At 41.6% G+C, this 16,276-nt stretch overlaps 1 protein-coding gene across 1 annotated transcript in view; it reads right to left on the reverse strand.

Moving 5' to 3' along the window:
- Positions 1-7,481: 7,481 nt before the first annotated feature.
- The window catches only part of LOC106577945 (sterile alpha motif domain-containing protein 9-like), a 33,259-nt gene continuing 24,464 nt past the window's right edge, over positions 7,482-16,276 (reverse strand). The window contains exons 2-4 of the mRNA XM_014156422.3: positions 11,289-14,280; positions 10,849-10,884; positions 7,482-8,335 (exon numbers count right to left, since the gene is read on the reverse strand). Of these exons, the coding sequence (XP_014011897.1) occupies positions 10,868-10,884; positions 11,289-14,208 (2,937 nt within the window). The 5' untranslated portion in view covers positions 14,209-14,280 and the 3' untranslated portion in view covers positions 7,482-8,335; positions 10,849-10,867. The remainder of the gene's footprint in view (positions 8,336-10,848; positions 10,885-11,288; positions 14,281-16,276) is intronic.

The following is a 16,276-nucleotide window of genomic DNA, read 5'->3' on the forward strand; positions in this document are numbered from 1 at the left end:
AGGAGCATTTGGATGCATTTTAATAATGTAGACAATGTTAGAGCAGTGTAGTGTAGAATTTGCCAAAACAAAATCTCATATAAAGCTGGTTCTACGCGCAACCTACACCGGCATATGCGAACTGAGCACCCAACTGTGAAGCTAGCTGTAGCGGAGGTTCGAGAAACTAGCGGGCCTGCTAGTGATAGTGGTGGAGCCAGCACCTCCACACATGGAGATGTTTCCACTCAGTCAAGTAGACCTACTCCGCAACCCACAGCAACGCAGTCTTCTATGGACCAGTTTATGCCAAAGTCTATGTCGGTAGCAAAACAAGGCCAAATTGATATTGCATTGGCTAAAATGATTGCCACAGATTTCCAGCCATTTTTGATCGTAGAGGACAGAGGTTTTAGAAATTATAGCAATAGTCTAAATCCAATGTACACAATTCGAAGCAGGAAAACTCATTTAAAATCGCTTATTCCACAACTGTATGAGAGCGCACAGGCTATAGTGCGGGAAAGAGTCCAAAAAGCTACTGCAGTTTGCCTTACCTCTGACTGCTGGACATCAAGGGTAACCACTTCTTACATGTCGGTTACATGTCACTTCATCAAAGATTTTTTTTGTCTTCTGGACTGCTTTGAGTTCAGTGACAGACACACCTCAGAGAACTTGGCAGAGGAACTGTTGAGAGCAGCCAGAGAATGGCAAGTAGATGGAAAAGTGGTCTGTTGTGTTAGCGACAATGCAGCTAACATAACCAAAGCCATGAAAATGTTAAAATGGACCCATCATCCATGTCTTGCCCACACAATCAACCTGATTGTAAGAGATGCTCTGAAGGTGATGAAGCCCACTGTGGACAAAGTGAAAGCAGCTGTGGAATACTTCCACAGGAGCACAGTAGGTGCTGAAAAACTAAAGTCTACACAACGCCAGATGGGGATGCCTGAGCTAAGGCCTAAACAAGACTGCACAACAAGGTGGAATTCAACATTTTATATGTTGAAGCGGTTTCTTGAGTCAAAGGATGCCATCATATCTACCCTGGCCATTGTCAACGCACCTGTTGATTCTCTGACCCAAGAGGAATGGGAGGTGGAGGAGGAGGTGTGTAGAGTCCTGGAACCCTTTCAGCAGGTCACTGTAGAGATCAGTGGAGAGAGGTACAGTATGCAGTTATTACTACATCCTATTTAAGCCAGCAGCATACCACCCTGCATCCCACTGCTGGCTTGCTTCTTAAGCTAAGCAGTGTTGGTCTGAGTCAGTCCCTCGATGGGAGACCAGATGCTGCTGGAAATGGTGTTGGAGGGCCAGTAGGAGGCACTCTTTCCTCTGGTCTAAAAAGAAATATCCCAATTCCCCAGGGCAGTCCACTGTGTAGGGTGCTGTCTTTTGGATGGGATGTTAAACGCGTGTCCTTACTCTCTGAGGTCATTAAAGATCCCATTGCACTTATCGTAAAAGTAGGGGTGTTAACTCTGGTGTCCTGGCTAAATTCCCAATCTGGCCCTAATACCATCATGGCCAACTAATCATCCCCAGCTTACAATTGGCTCATTCATCCCCCTCCTCTCCCCTGTAACTATTCCCCAGGTTGTTGCTGTAAATGAGAATGTGTTCTCAGTCAACTTACCTGGTAAAATAATGGTAAAAAATGTAATCCAGTATTATATATGTATATGAGAATGTAGTATCAATAGTCAAAACCTGAATTAATATGTTACTGTTCTCTCTTTTCAGCTATGTGACAGCCTCACAAATGACACTCCTGTGTAAGGGTCTGCAGTGAATCACAGCCAGCCGCCAGAGAGAAGCAAATGTAACCACAGGACATGTGACAGAGTTGATGGACGCCCTATGTTCATCAATGGACAGAAAGTTCCACAGAATGGAATATAATCATGTGCTATCAGAAACCGCTGCACTTGACCCCAGGTTTAAGAAGTTAGCCTTCAGTGATGCCAGAGCGATTGATGAGGCTCTTCAAAGAATAACCCTGTTCCCTCTGAGAGGGTCTTCTCGAAAATGGGACAAATAATTACTGAGAGAAGAAACCGCATCAGCCCCTCGAAAGTGAGGCAGTTTGCATTTCTGAAAGCAAATCTCTAATGAAAGCAAAATATGGTCAGCATTGCTGTGTGCTGCTGGTTATAACATGGTAATAAAGAGAGAGAAAAGAGGGACCAGTTTAATGTTTTAAGTGGGATGCTGCAGTTTTGCACATTGTTATTTATTTTTCTTTGATATGGTGCAATATTCTATTATGCTGTTCAGATTGTATTACTTTTGAATTGTTAGATTTATATGCACTTTGTTTATATACATTAAAAAGTTATACTTTAAATGCAAATGTTTAATAGCATTCTTTTTCATAACAAACCAATGCATTTTTAAATACATTGTGGTTAAGGTAGAGTAAGATTTCATTTAATAATTTAATTAGAATTGTTTTAACACCAATCATAGTCAAACTATCGCAAACTGTTTGACTTGAAAAAATACACAACATATTTTTTTTTAAAGAGCCGTTTGGGAGCCAAAAGATTTTATATAGGAGAGGTCGCAATTTACGCGATAAATTGGTTCATACCAACTGCCGGCCACAAAAGAAAATCAGCCAGGCTCTTTTACGCCCTCTTCCAAATGGTAGCTATAAATGCAGAGGATGCGCAAAGTGCAACAATATGATGAAGTGTGAATATTTCTGCCACCCACATACAGGAAAACGGTTCCAAATAAATGACATTATTACGTGCTCCACCACCCATGTTATCGACATTAATAAATGTCCACGTGGGCTGTGTTAAGTAGGTAAAACCTCTCGTTCTCTCAAACAGAATTAGTGAACATAAAAGTTCAATCAGGAGAAACGACAGGGATTATCCAGTCACAGTACATTTTAATGATTTAAAGCATGACATGTCTACCTTTAGATTTTGTGGCATAGAGAAAGTTAAGATATCAGACAGGGGAGGTGATAATAATAATACTCTGAGTAAAAGAGAATGTTTTGGGATTTTCACCCTCCAGACATTGTTTCCTAAAGGTCTTAATGATGAAATGCCTATGTATGTTATGTTGTGATTTTGAACATGAGTTATGCCCCTATTTCAGATTACTCTTCTTACACTGTAGCCAATGATTTATGAAAACTTGCTCAGTAGCTCGATGTCCTCATTGTGGTTTTACAGACGTGTTTAATACGTCTTTACACACTTTATTCGAATAATAATGAAATGCATATTGTTATATTTGGTAGCACTTATTTGTTTTTCATTCGCCTCCAACCCCTTTCGATGTGTGGAACGGATGTGGGTGGGGCTTGGTCTACATAAGGGTGCTAATTTTGAAAAACTCACAAAAGCTCTGACGAAGGCCTTGAGGCCGATACGTAAGCTTATTAAAGATCAGTGATACTATCAAGAGCAGTGTGCGGTTTCCTTTTTCCCTCATCTTGTAACTCTTATTTAATAAGAAAACATATATAAGTCCTTTATACTGCAAAACATATATTTTTATGCGCTGTAGAAACAACAGGGGACTAGCAAATCAGCTTGATCCACTGGTGATGTGTAGAGGTGTAGTGACATTCTTCTGGGATATAGAGATATTTATCTATTATTTTGAATGATTGAAAGTGAACAAAAGTATTTATTATATTGTTTAGATCAATAAAAACATAGGAAGATATTAAAATGCATGTTGTATTTGTTACATTTCTGAATCGTATTCCACACTGCCCTTTCCCACCTGGACAAAAGGAACACCTATGTGAGAAAGCTGTTCATTGACTACAGCTCAGCGTTCAACACCATAGTGCCCACGAAGCTCATCACTAAGCTAAGGACCCTGGGACTAAACACCTCCCTCTGCAACTGGATCCAGGACTTCCTGACGGGAGAACCCCAGGTGGTAAGGATAGGCAACAACGTCTGCCACGCTGATACTCAACACTGGGGCCCCTCAGGGGTGTGTACTTAGTCCCCTCCTGTACTCGCTGTTCACCCACGACTGCGTGGCCAAACATGACACCAACACCATCATTAAGTTTGATGATGACACATCAGTGGTAGGCCTGATCACTGACAATGAGGAGACGGCCTATATGGAGGAGGTCAGAGACCTTGCAGTGTGGTGCCAGGACAACAACCTCTCCCTCAATGTGAGCAAGACAAAGGAGCTGATCGGGGACTACAGGAAAAGGAGGGCCGAACAGGCCCCCATTAACATTGACGGGGCTCTAGTGGAGCGGGTTTCAAGTTCCTTGGTGTCCACATTACCAACAAATTATCATGGTCCAAACACACCAAGACAGTCGTGAAGAGGGCACGACAACACCTTTTCCCCCTCAGGAGACTGAAAAGATTTGGCATGGGTCCCCAGATCCTCAAAATGTTCTACAGTTGCATCATTGAAAGCATGCCATCACCGCCTGGTATGGCAACTGCTCGGCATCTGACCGTAAGGCTCTACAGAGGGTAGTGCGAACGGCCCAGTACATCACTGGAGCCAAGATTCCTGCCATCCAGTACCTATATAATAGGCGGTGTCAGAGGAAAGCCCAAAAAATTGTCAGAGACTCCAGTCACCCAAGTCATAGACTGTTTTCTCTGCTACCGCACGGCAAGCGGTACCGGAGCGCCAAGTCTAGGACCAAAAGGCTCCTTAACAGTTTCTACACCCAAGCCATAAGACTGCTGAATAATTTATAAAATGGCCACCGGACTCTTTACATTGACCCCCCCCCCCCTCCATTTATTTTGTACACTGCTGCTACTCGCTGTTATTATCTATGCATCGTCACTTCACCACTACCTACATGTACCTTGACTAACCTGTACCCAAGCACATTGACTCGGTACCAGTACCCCCTGTATATAACCTCGTTATTGTTATTTTGTTGTGTTACTTTTTATTACTTTTGACTTTGGTTTAGTTGGTAAATATTTTTTAACTCTTCTTGAACTGAACTGTTGGTTAAGGGCTTGTAAGTAAGCATTTCGCGTTAAGGTCTACACTTGGTGTATTCGGCGCATGTGACAAATAAAGTTTGGTTTTATTTTAAATCTCTCAAGAGCACCTTGAGACTCTGGGTGATAGGCACTAGTGGGGCAATGGGTTACACCCAAGTGTTGTCGTAGCACTTGCTGGAAGACCTTTGACATGAATTTTGAACCTTGGTCCGACTGCACTACCCGCGGAAGTCCAAATGTTGAAGATCATTTCACCAGGGCCTTAACAATAATGAGAGCCGTGATTTTCCTCAGTGGAATGGCCTCAGGGAAACGAGAGTCAGCACAAATTATGGTTAAGAGAAACTGGTTACCACTCTTGGCTTTGGGCAAAGGACCAAAACAATTCACCAGAACCCTATTGAAAGGTTCATCAAAAGCATGAATAGGCTGCAAAGGTGCCATCAGTACAGCTTGGTTCGGTTTACCCATCCGCTGGCAAATGTGACAAGATTTACAGTAAGCCACAACATCCTGTTTCAGACCAGGCCAGAAGAAGTTACGCAAAATACGGACATACGTCTTGTTGACCCCAAGATGGCCTGCCATGGTAACATCATTAGCCAACCTCAGTATCTCTTGTCGAAGTGTAACTGGAACGACAACGAGCTGTCGACTCATGGGCATTGTAGAATTTGGCTTGTCATTTTTCTTTACTGTCCAAATACATACTGAGGGGAGTGTATTTGTTTTTTATATATATTTCTATTATATATTTTGTTGTCTGTAAATCCAGGGCATCTAGGTGACATGGTTGAGCATTTATCTTTTCAGAGGACTTCCTTGCTGGAAATTCCAAGCCAACTCCTACATTCTTACATATCCTATATTTGAGATTCTTCAAACTAACCACCCTTTGCCTTGATGACAGCTTTGCACACTCTTGGCATTCTCTCAACCAGCTTCATGAGGTAGTCACCTGGAATGCATTTCAATTAACAGGTGTCCCTTGTTAAAAGTTATTTTGTGGAATTTCTTTCCTTTTTAATGCGTTTGAGCCAATCAGTTGTGTTTTGACAAGGTAGGGATGGTATACAGAAGATAGCCCTATTTGGTAAAAGTTCATATTACATATGGCAAGAACAGCTCAAATAAGCGAAGAGAAACGGCAGTCCATCATTACTTTAAGACATGAAGGTCAGTCAATCTGGAAAATGTCAAGAACTTTAAACTTTTCTTCAAGTGCAGTCGCAAAAACCATAAAGCACTATGATGAAACTGGCTCTCATGAGGACCTGCCACAGGAAAGGAAGACCCAGAGTTACCTCTGCTGCATAGGATAAGTTCATTAGAGTTAACTGCACCTCAGATTGCAGCCCAAATAAATGCTTCACAGAGTTCAACAGACACATCTCAACATCAACTTTTCAGAGGAGACTGTGTGAATCAGGCCTTCATGGTCGAAGTGCTGCAAAGAAAGTACTACTAAAGGATACCAATAATAAGAAGAGACTTGCTGGGGCCAAGAAACACGAACAATGGACATTAGACCTGTGGAAATCTGTCTTTGTGAGATCCAGAGTAGGTGAACGGATGATCTCTGCATGTGTGTTTCCCACTGTGAAGCATGGAGGAGGTGTGATGGTGTGGGGGTGCTTTGCTGGTGACACTGTCAGTGATTTATTTAGAATTCCAGGCACACTTCACCAGCCTGGCTACCACAGTATTCTGCAGCAATACGCCATCCCATCTGGTTTGCGCTTAGTGGGACTATCATTTGTTTTTCAACAGGACAATGACAAACACACCTCCAGTCTGTGTAAGGGATTTTTGACCAAGAAGGAGAGTGATGGAGTGCTGCATCAGATGACCTGGCCTCCACAATCAGCCGACCTCAACCCAATCAATTGAGATGGTTTGGGATGAGTTGGACTGCAGAGTGAAGAAAAAGCAGCCAACTAGTGCTCAGCATATCTGAGAACTCCTTCAAGACTTTTGGAAAAGCATTCATTAAGCTGGTTGAGAGAATGCCAAGAGTGTGCAAAGCTGTCATCATGGCAAAGGGTGACCACTTTGAAGAATCTAAAATCTAAAATATATTTTGATTTGTTGAAAACATTTTGGTTACTACAATGTAGAAAATAGTAAAAATATAGAAAGCCCTTGAATGAGTAGGAGTATCCAAACTTTTGACTGGTACTATATATTTACTTTTGAGTTTGTCAGTATTGGGTATTGAATAAGGCTGTAACGTAACAAAATGTGGAAAAAGTGAAGGGGTCTGAATACTTTCCAAAAGCACTGTATGTATACATTTCAGTCATTTAGCAGACCCTTATCCAGAGCAATTTACAGTAAGTGAGTGCATACATTTTTTTGTATTTGTCCACCATGGGAATTGAACCCAAAACCTTGGTGGTGCAAGTGATATGCTCTGCCAGCTGAGCCACAAGGGCTCAAATGTATATTCATTTTAGCACACTAACAAAATTGCATCATTTCAGTTTAGTCTCATTTAAATCAGGACAAAGCCACATCTGTAGGTAGATATTTATTTCAATACATATTCTAAAACCTGTGTTGTGAAAATGTCACAAAAATTCTCACATATCATTACTGTTTAAAAAGTTGTATTAGGCTTGTACATAAAGCTTTACAAAGTCATATCATCATATATGTATTTAGATCGCTGGTATTCCTTACCCTCACTGACTTGTCAATCACTTAGTAGCCAAAATAAAATAATTGAATTGTTCTTTTATCATCAATTCTTTACACAGTATACTTTTGTATTTTCATAATATATTTGCTTTATATATTTTCTTGTCTGTAAATTATCCAGAGTATCTAGGTGAGATGATTGAGCATTTATCTTCCAACCGAACTTTTACCAGACCCCCAAGCTCCCCCAAAATGTTATATCTTTGGCAAAGCCTCTAGGCTAAAACACTGGGTTGCAGTTCTGCTGGCTACTAATATTTACATGTGGAAAAATAAGAATGATAAAATAATCATGCTATACTCCTCTTAGGTTGTGTTTTACTGTAAGCACAAAGTAATAAAACAAAGCGTAACTGCCATAATTTATGCCCTTTTCCCCTAAAACAAACTTTAAATGTCCCCAATTCACCATTCCAGCTCCTCATTCACCCTTCAGGTCTTAGCAGTGGCCCCAACTCCTTCAGGATTTCATAGAAAATATATTTTGCTCTAATGCCGCTTGCCCTCAGTGGTCCCGTGGAGAGCTCCCTCATCTTGTCCTGTGTGGTGCGTTCAGCCAGTACTGAACTTTAGCCCTTGTCAGTGATGAGTTTATCCAAGATGGGCTTCACTTGGTTCACTCTCTGGATCAGGTATGGCCGGTGGAAGTCCTCAAAGTGCTGGCCTGAGGTCTGAGGTAAAGATTGGTCGCAGAACAACTGCATTTAAACACGATGACATCCACAAATGTAATACACTAAAAACGAAATTAAAAACATGATAAATGGTGCTGAAGCTTGGATGCTACTGAAGATTGCTAGGCCCAAGTGAAGATAAAAAAAATTATGAACGGCAATAGGTGGTGGTACTTGGATTATTATATATTTTTTAAATGATATAAAACATTTAAAAAATCGAAATAGTCTAAATTCAATTTTGTGAATAAAGTCGCAATATTTCGACTGTAAAGAGGAAATATTTCGAGAACAAAGTGTCAATATTTAGAGAATAAAGTGGCAATACTTTGAGATCAGTCTAAATTAAATTCTGTGAATAAAGTGGCAGTATTTCAAGAAAAAGGTATCAATATTTCAAGAATAAGGCGGCAGTAGTTCGAGAATAAAGTGCCAATATTTCGAGAATAGACTCTAAATGTAATTTTGAGAATGAAGTCAACGTTTTGAGTATAAATTAAGTTATATTTCAAGACAAAGTATGGGATTTGGTTAAGTGCATGTCTCCCTGGCTCCCTGTTGCTGTGCGCGCCACCGTTGAAATTCCTGCAGTTTGATGACCTGGTGAAGCTATACTTTAGAATTGACTTTAGTAACAAGGAAATCCTTTCACTTTTAGCACATACTAACCATATTATTATAAGTAGACCTTTTAGGACCTGCAAGAGGTTGTGCCATAGATTATTTTCAGAAGAAGGAACCACACGGAATTGCGTGCTCAGCCCCCTCCTGTACTCCCTGTTCACCTATGACTGCATGGCCATGCACGCCTCCAACAAACGGAAATTGTCCACCCACACAGACAGCGTGGTGAAGAAGGCGCAACAGCGTCTCTTCAACCTCAGGAGGCTGAAGAAATGTGGCTTGTCACCTAAAACCCTCACAAAGCTTTACAGATGCACAATTGAGAGCATCCTGTCGGGCTGTATCATTGCCTGGTACAGCAACTGCACCTCCCACAACCGCAGGGCTCTCAAGTGGATGGTGCGGTCTGCACAACGCATCACCGGGGGCAAACTACCTGCCCTCCAGGACACCTACAGCACCAGATGTCCCTGGTAGGCCAAAAAGGTCATCAAGGACAACAACCACCCGAGCCACTGCCTGTTCACCCCGCTACCATCCAGAAGTCGAGGTCAGTACAGGTGCATCAAAGCTGGGACCGAGAGACTGAAAAACTGCTTCTATCTCAAGGCCATCAGACTGTTAAACAGCCATTGCTGCTGCCTACACACAGACTCAAATCACTGGCCACTTTAATAAATGGATCACAAGTCACTTTAAATAATGCCATTTTAATAATGTTTACATATCCTACATTACTCTTTTCATATATATATCTACTGTATTTTATACCATCTATTGCATCTTGCCATCGCTCATCCATATATTTATATGTACATATTCTTATTCCATCCCTTTACATTTGTATATATAAGGTAGTTGTTGTGGAATTGTTAGATTACTTGTTAGATATTAATGCACTGTTGGAACTAGAAGCACAAGCATTTCGCTACATTTGCATTAACATCTGCTAACCATGTGTATGTGACCAATAACCTTTTATTTTATTTGAAAACAAGAAAGAGTTGGCTTTAAGCACGAGCGCATCGGCCATCGCAGGTGAATGAGCTGAGCATCATTGGGTGATTCAGTACAACTAGAAAGCTTTACTTTCCTCCTTATATTGTACAGTATGTTTCTCCACACACCAATGGCGACCCATCATTCAGGGCAGGTGGGGCAGAGATCTATTTAGCAACAAAAATTATAATTTTTTTTATTGTGTAGTGACTTTGCTGGAAAGCATCTAAACATTTTTGGGGGAGTTTGCCCCACCAAGATTTACATGCTAAAATCGTCACCGCCTAAGCTATTGATGGATACAAGACATGGTTGTTTTTATTGATCTCAGATTCTCAGTTTGTCGGTGTCAAAGTAGCCTGACATTTCGATAATTTGTGAGGTATTATAGTCTGCTAAGGTCTCCAGTCATCTAAAATTATGTAGAATTGCATGAAATGCATGCAAAAAACTTTCCTGAACCCTAGGCTTACATTTTTTCCCCAACGTGTGCAACTTCTGCAAGAAGCTCTGCTCTACTGCTGTATGCTAGCACGCAAAAGCGATGATAACGCATGCAATGCTTGATTATAAACGTTTTTTTTTCATGTGTTCTGGCACCTGAGAGGCCCCCAGGTAACACCCCTTTCGCGCTCACTTTTTGTTCCATCACCTCCCAATTTGACAAATTATGCACTCAAATTACGAATTCTAAGAGTGCAGCTGCCAGCTGCGAAACTGTAGCAAAATGTAGGATTTCCCCATCCCATTTGTTATTTTCATGAAAACTATTTAATATTCATGAATACAGAGCTCAGTCAACATAGGTAATGGTAAAGTTGCATTAGTCAAACATTTATCTATTACTATTATACGCTCTATGAATACTGTAACAAACATTAACTCACCATCACATTGGCACGTTGTTCAACTTCTCACAGGCCCTGGGGACAGACACATCAATCAGAAAATCAGACACACCAAGCACTAACCTCAGTGATAATACAGTGGTCTTAATTTCCTGGTACACAAAGCATTTTAAAATCAATGATATCACAAATATCATAACAATGATGTTTAGTGCTAACAATGATCTCCTTTGAGAGGAGTAAAAAATACTCCCAGCGTCACTGTTTCCCCTGTGTAGATTTTGGACGTCTCATGTTTATATTATTATTATATTATACTATCTTATATTATTAGCACATTAAAATATAAAGAACTTGAAAGAGTAAGAGAATATAGAGATGAAAATTAGAACATTAGAATTAGAACTGTACCGGTCTTTGATCAATTTGATGTCTGGTACTTCCAACATTTTTGTGAGGCTCCTCCTCTTTAATCCTACCTGAATGGGATGGGTAGTGGATATCGTAGGCCACAGGACCTCTAATGGTGAAGCCAAGGTAGAAGCAGACGTCTCCGGACTTCCAGACTTTGCTTTGTTGGTCGGCACAAACTTTAATCTCCTTGCCATTAATGCACGCAAACACCCTGTGCTGTCTAACAACTCCATTGACTGGAAGTAGAAGATCCTGGACACTGGGTTCTCTCCACACCTCACCACTGCTCCACTTTTGAGAGGTAAAGTCTTGCCTAGCCTGTGGCCTTGCCATTGGTTTCTCCTCTACCAATAGGTTGTCTATTTTTGATCTATGAACCAATCTGCTCAAACCCTCACCCTTTCCCAGGAAAATAAGGGGGCGAAGGTACCTTGAGCGAAGATGCTTCTTGTATGTGTTTTTGTAGGACTCTTGCATCTCCAGAACACATTTGTTGAGGTCAATATTGAAATCCATTTTCTTATGCTCCTCAGGCCAAAACAGCAGAAGGACTAAGAAGTAAAACTCTGGGGTTTGGTTACTGAGATTAGCCAATAGATTTCTCTCCAGAATTCTTTTTAGGATTGGCAACGAGGTAAGCATTGGAGATGCTGCTTCCACTTCGCTTAAGATGATGTTGGCAAGGATGAAGTTTTGGGAAGCGTTATTCTCACCATCACCATCTTTCTTTTTTTCCCACTCTTTTTTTATTACCTCCCTCCCCTCATCATAGCCCTTATCAAGACAGCAAAGCAGTCCAGGGAAGGCAATGGCCATTTCTTCTTTGAGCTTCTGGAGGGGTACATCTATTGCAGACTCTGAGTGTATAGGTTTGCATGTCCCCACGTATTTGTGGTAGCAGTTCTTGACATCAGTCTGAAAGTAATGCGGTTCATTTTCTTTTTTGCTGGGCTTGGAGTAAGTCAGGTAACCATCAAAAAACTCACATTTCCTCTCCACCTCATCCCTGAGGCTGATGATGAGTGGCTTGTACTTGAAGAGCTTTTTCTGTCCGATTGATATGAAAAAGGAGTCAGCGGATATTTCCATGGTAAGGACCTTTTGCCAGTTTTTATCAAGAGAGACAAGCGAGTCAAAAACAATGTTGGCAACCTGTAGATAACCAAATAGTCCCCTGTTGTTATAGATGTGTGAGACGTTGTTAATACCATCGTATTGCGTGTCTGCTCCCTGCTCATTTTCAGCAGCCTTTTCCTCATCTTTGAAAGCCTCAAAGGCCATTGTTGATAGTTGCAAGATTTCTTGTGCAGAGATGGAACCCAGCTCTTCAGGAACCTTAAAGGAACCCTGCGGTTTAGTAACCCTGTCCCAGCCTTGTTCTTTAGGGACCCTGATGGAACCCTGCTCTTTAGAAATCCTGAAGGAACTCTGCTCTACTTTCACCCTGCTCATCAAATGGTTCTTGTATACTTGCCCCAGTGTGTCAGCAACAAATGAATTGTTGGGATCTCTGTCTTTTGCTATTTTTGCCCACTTCTCCGCTTTGGAATAGGCTCTCTTCACAATGTAAAAGAAACGAGCAAGAGCTTGAGGAAAGAATGGGTTTTGCTTGAATTTATTTGAAGCTAGTTGTAAAACAGATACACAGTTGCTTTTGGATTCTTTGCCTTCAGTATCTTGAATATCTTGAATCAACCTGGAAAACTTGCCTTTTCTCTCTTCTCCCATTTCCCCTTTCGTTAACATGTCTTGTTTCCATTCTGCATTCTGCTGATCATCCACAGTGATTTCCCTTTTAGTTAGCATATCTTTGATGACAGACATCAAATGTTGCTGCACCTCTTCTACACAAAAGTCTGTCAGAAAGTGCCTTGCTGTATCACTCCTGGTCACACCTGCTGAAGCCAGTAACTCAAAACACTGCTGTGCAATCAGTGGGTGAGCCATGCGGACATGTTTGTCTTGTCCTTGTTTTGAAGGGAATGTCACTATCAGATGAGTGAAAGGCTCCATTCGCTGCTCAAAGGAACGATATCCGTCTTGATGTCCAAGAAATGCCTGACATTGAGACTGCAGAAGGTGGGATCCAGGGACGTAGGCATTCACCAGTGATAAGAATGCAAGAAGCTGGGAATTTTTAGGTCTTCTTTTTTTCCTGACATTTAAAAAGGCACACGTTTCTTTAACATAATCTCCACAGAATTTTTCTTGCATTATGTTAAAGCCATGAAACTGTTTGTGTTCATTGCCGTAGCTTCGACTGATCTCAATCTGTTTCTCCTCAAACTGTTGTCTCTCTGCTTCAGAAAGTTCCATCCTGAGAATAACATGTCTTGAGTTGTTACGGTCCTCTTGTTTGATAACTGCCTTACGCAAACAGTTTAAAATGATGACCACTGGCATGTGGGTTGTAATGTTTCGGTCTGTAATCTCTTTCATGATGGCATCCTGCAGATTCTTCTGAATACACACATCATTCAGCAGTAAGAGCACAGTGTTCTGCTGGCCTTGATCCCCTGCAGTGAAAAGGTGAATCACCTGCTTGGCGATAGCGGAGATGTCTGACGTAGGGCCTGTTAGAACAGCACATCTGAGCGTTTTACGCATATCCCAGAGCACCTGCTTGGCCAGAGTGGTTCCTCCGCTGCCTGGCTGATGCAGCAGCTTGATGGTAGAAGTCAGATCGCCCTTACGCCGTTTCTGAATATTTTGTATCAGCTCAGTGTACCCGTCTCTTTTGATAAAGGGGGTAGTTTTATCAGCTGACATTGGCCTTTCAGCCCAGCAGAAGTTAAGCCATTGAGGTGGGGCTCCTCTGTAAAAATCGGCCTCTGCCTTTTTCGCTACTGCTGAGTCTATGTCCTCTTCTTCAAATGCATTTGCGTACAAAACATCCAGAAGTGAAATGGAATCCCTGATTTCACTTCCAACATAAATATTACTACCACGGGAATTGGACAGGGATGGCCCCTTGCTGTGTGCCATCTTTGTTGTCTCCCGTCCCAAGCTGAACCAGTGTTCTGAATATTAGTTGTTCTTCATGTGGTGGCATGGACTCTGGGGAAGGAGACAATAGTGTTTAAGTAAGAATGTTGAAGGTCATTCATGGTTATAAACAAAAGGCTGATTACAGTACATCTTTGACTTTGTTGGACTTTCATTTATATAGCTGATAAGTTGGACATCGGTTGGATTTATCTACTGACACTGCATGGAGCTGACCAATACAGACTGTGTTTTGCTTCTTGTTGCTACCCTCTCTAATAAATAGGCATCTATTGGATCAACCCAACACCTAGCGACCTTGTGAAGAGGTTCGGATCTCTTCATGTAATGGCTAAGGTGTTGGGTTGAAAGTCGTGGGACCCAGGGTCATGTCCCGGGGCAGGGCTACACCCCGAATTCGGTGCATTGGTGTCAGAAGTTGGATGGCACCTGAGGCCATCGGAGGGGCGTGTACACATGAGGGGCGTGGTATAGCGAAGCATGGGGACACACTCTTCCAAGGAACGGGGAAGCGTTATGAACTTAAACCAACATCTAGCGATGGCTGGGTTGACAGTCATGGGACTGTCCGGAAATCCAGACATGTTTTGTGCTAAAGTTACACTCCTTAAGCTCCGTGTCATACAGTGGCTAGAAAATGTATGTGAACCCTTTGGAATTACCTGCATTTCTGCATAAATTGGTCGTACAATTTGATCTGACCTTCATCTAAGTCACAACAATAGACCCACACAGTCTGCTTAAGCTAATAGCACAAACATTTATACGTTTTCATGTCTTTATTGAACACACCGTGTAAACATTCACAGTGCAGGGTAGAAAAAGTATGTGAACCCTTAGATTTAATAACTGGTTGACCCTCCTTTGGAAGCAATAACCTCAACCAAACATTTTCTGTAGTTGCGGATCAGACCTGCACAACGATCAGGAAGAATTTTGGACCATTCCTCTTTACAAAACTGTTTCAGCTCAGCAATATTCTTGTGATGACAGGTGTGAACCGCTCTCTTGAGGTCATGTCACTGCATCTCAAATCGGGTTGAGGTCAGGACTCTGACCTGGGCCACTCCAGAAGGCGTATTTTCTTTTGTTGAAGACATTCTGTTAAGGGATTTATATGTTTGAATGTAATGATTAAATAATTCTACCCTGAAACTTAACTATTATGGATATGGTCTATGTAGCATGTAGAATGAGTAAATAAAGGGTTAAGCATAAATCTAACGAGGTTGGACTGGGAAAGAGAAGAATGTGTCTCTGTGTGTTTAAGTAAACACCAAGAACTGTTAAACTGTGGTTGACCTGCCCTAGCTTGAACTCTGAGGGTTTAAGATATGAGAGGGAGTACCCCTCAAGATTTCCCTAATCTCAGAGGAATGAAACTGTCAGCTGGGTAATGATCTACAGTGTTAAGAGATCTGGGGCCTTAATGTTTTTGGGTATGTGTGTGCGTAAGGAAGGAGTGAACTATAAAAATGATGTCTCTGTACAATGGACTTCAGAACGTTCTCGTGAATAAACATTCTGCCTCTTGTAAGTTGGGACTCTGTCTGTGTTATTCAACCAGAATCTTACCAATTCCGGGTTGCAGATTGAGTATTTTAATTGAAGTTAATATTGAGAACATAATTCTCCTAACACATTCCGTTGTTGATTTACTTCTGTGTTTTGGGTTGTTGTCCTGTTGCATTACCCAATTTCTGTTGACCTTCAGTTGGTGGACAGATAGCCTTACATTCTCCTGCAAAAAGTCTTTATAAACTTGGGAATTTATTTTTCCGTCTGTGATAGCAAGCTGTCCTGGCCCTGTTGCAGCAAAGCAGACCCAAACCATGATGCTCCCTCCACCATACTTTACAGTTGGGATGAGGTTTTGATGTTGGTGTGCTGTGCCTTTTTTTCTCCACACATAGTGTTGTGGGTTCCTTCCAAACAACTCAACTTTAGTTTAATCTGTCCACAGAATATTTTGTCAGTAGCGCTGTGGAACATCCAGGTGCTCTTTTGCGAACTTCAGATGTGCAGCAATGTTTTTTTCTTCTTCCGT

Source organism: Salmo salar, chromosome 18 (genome assembly GCF_965601325.2).
Source record: "Salmo salar chromosome 18, fSalSal1, whole genome shotgun sequence".
Lineage (NCBI taxonomy): Eukaryota > Metazoa > Chordata > Actinopteri > Salmoniformes > Salmonidae > Salmo > Salmo salar.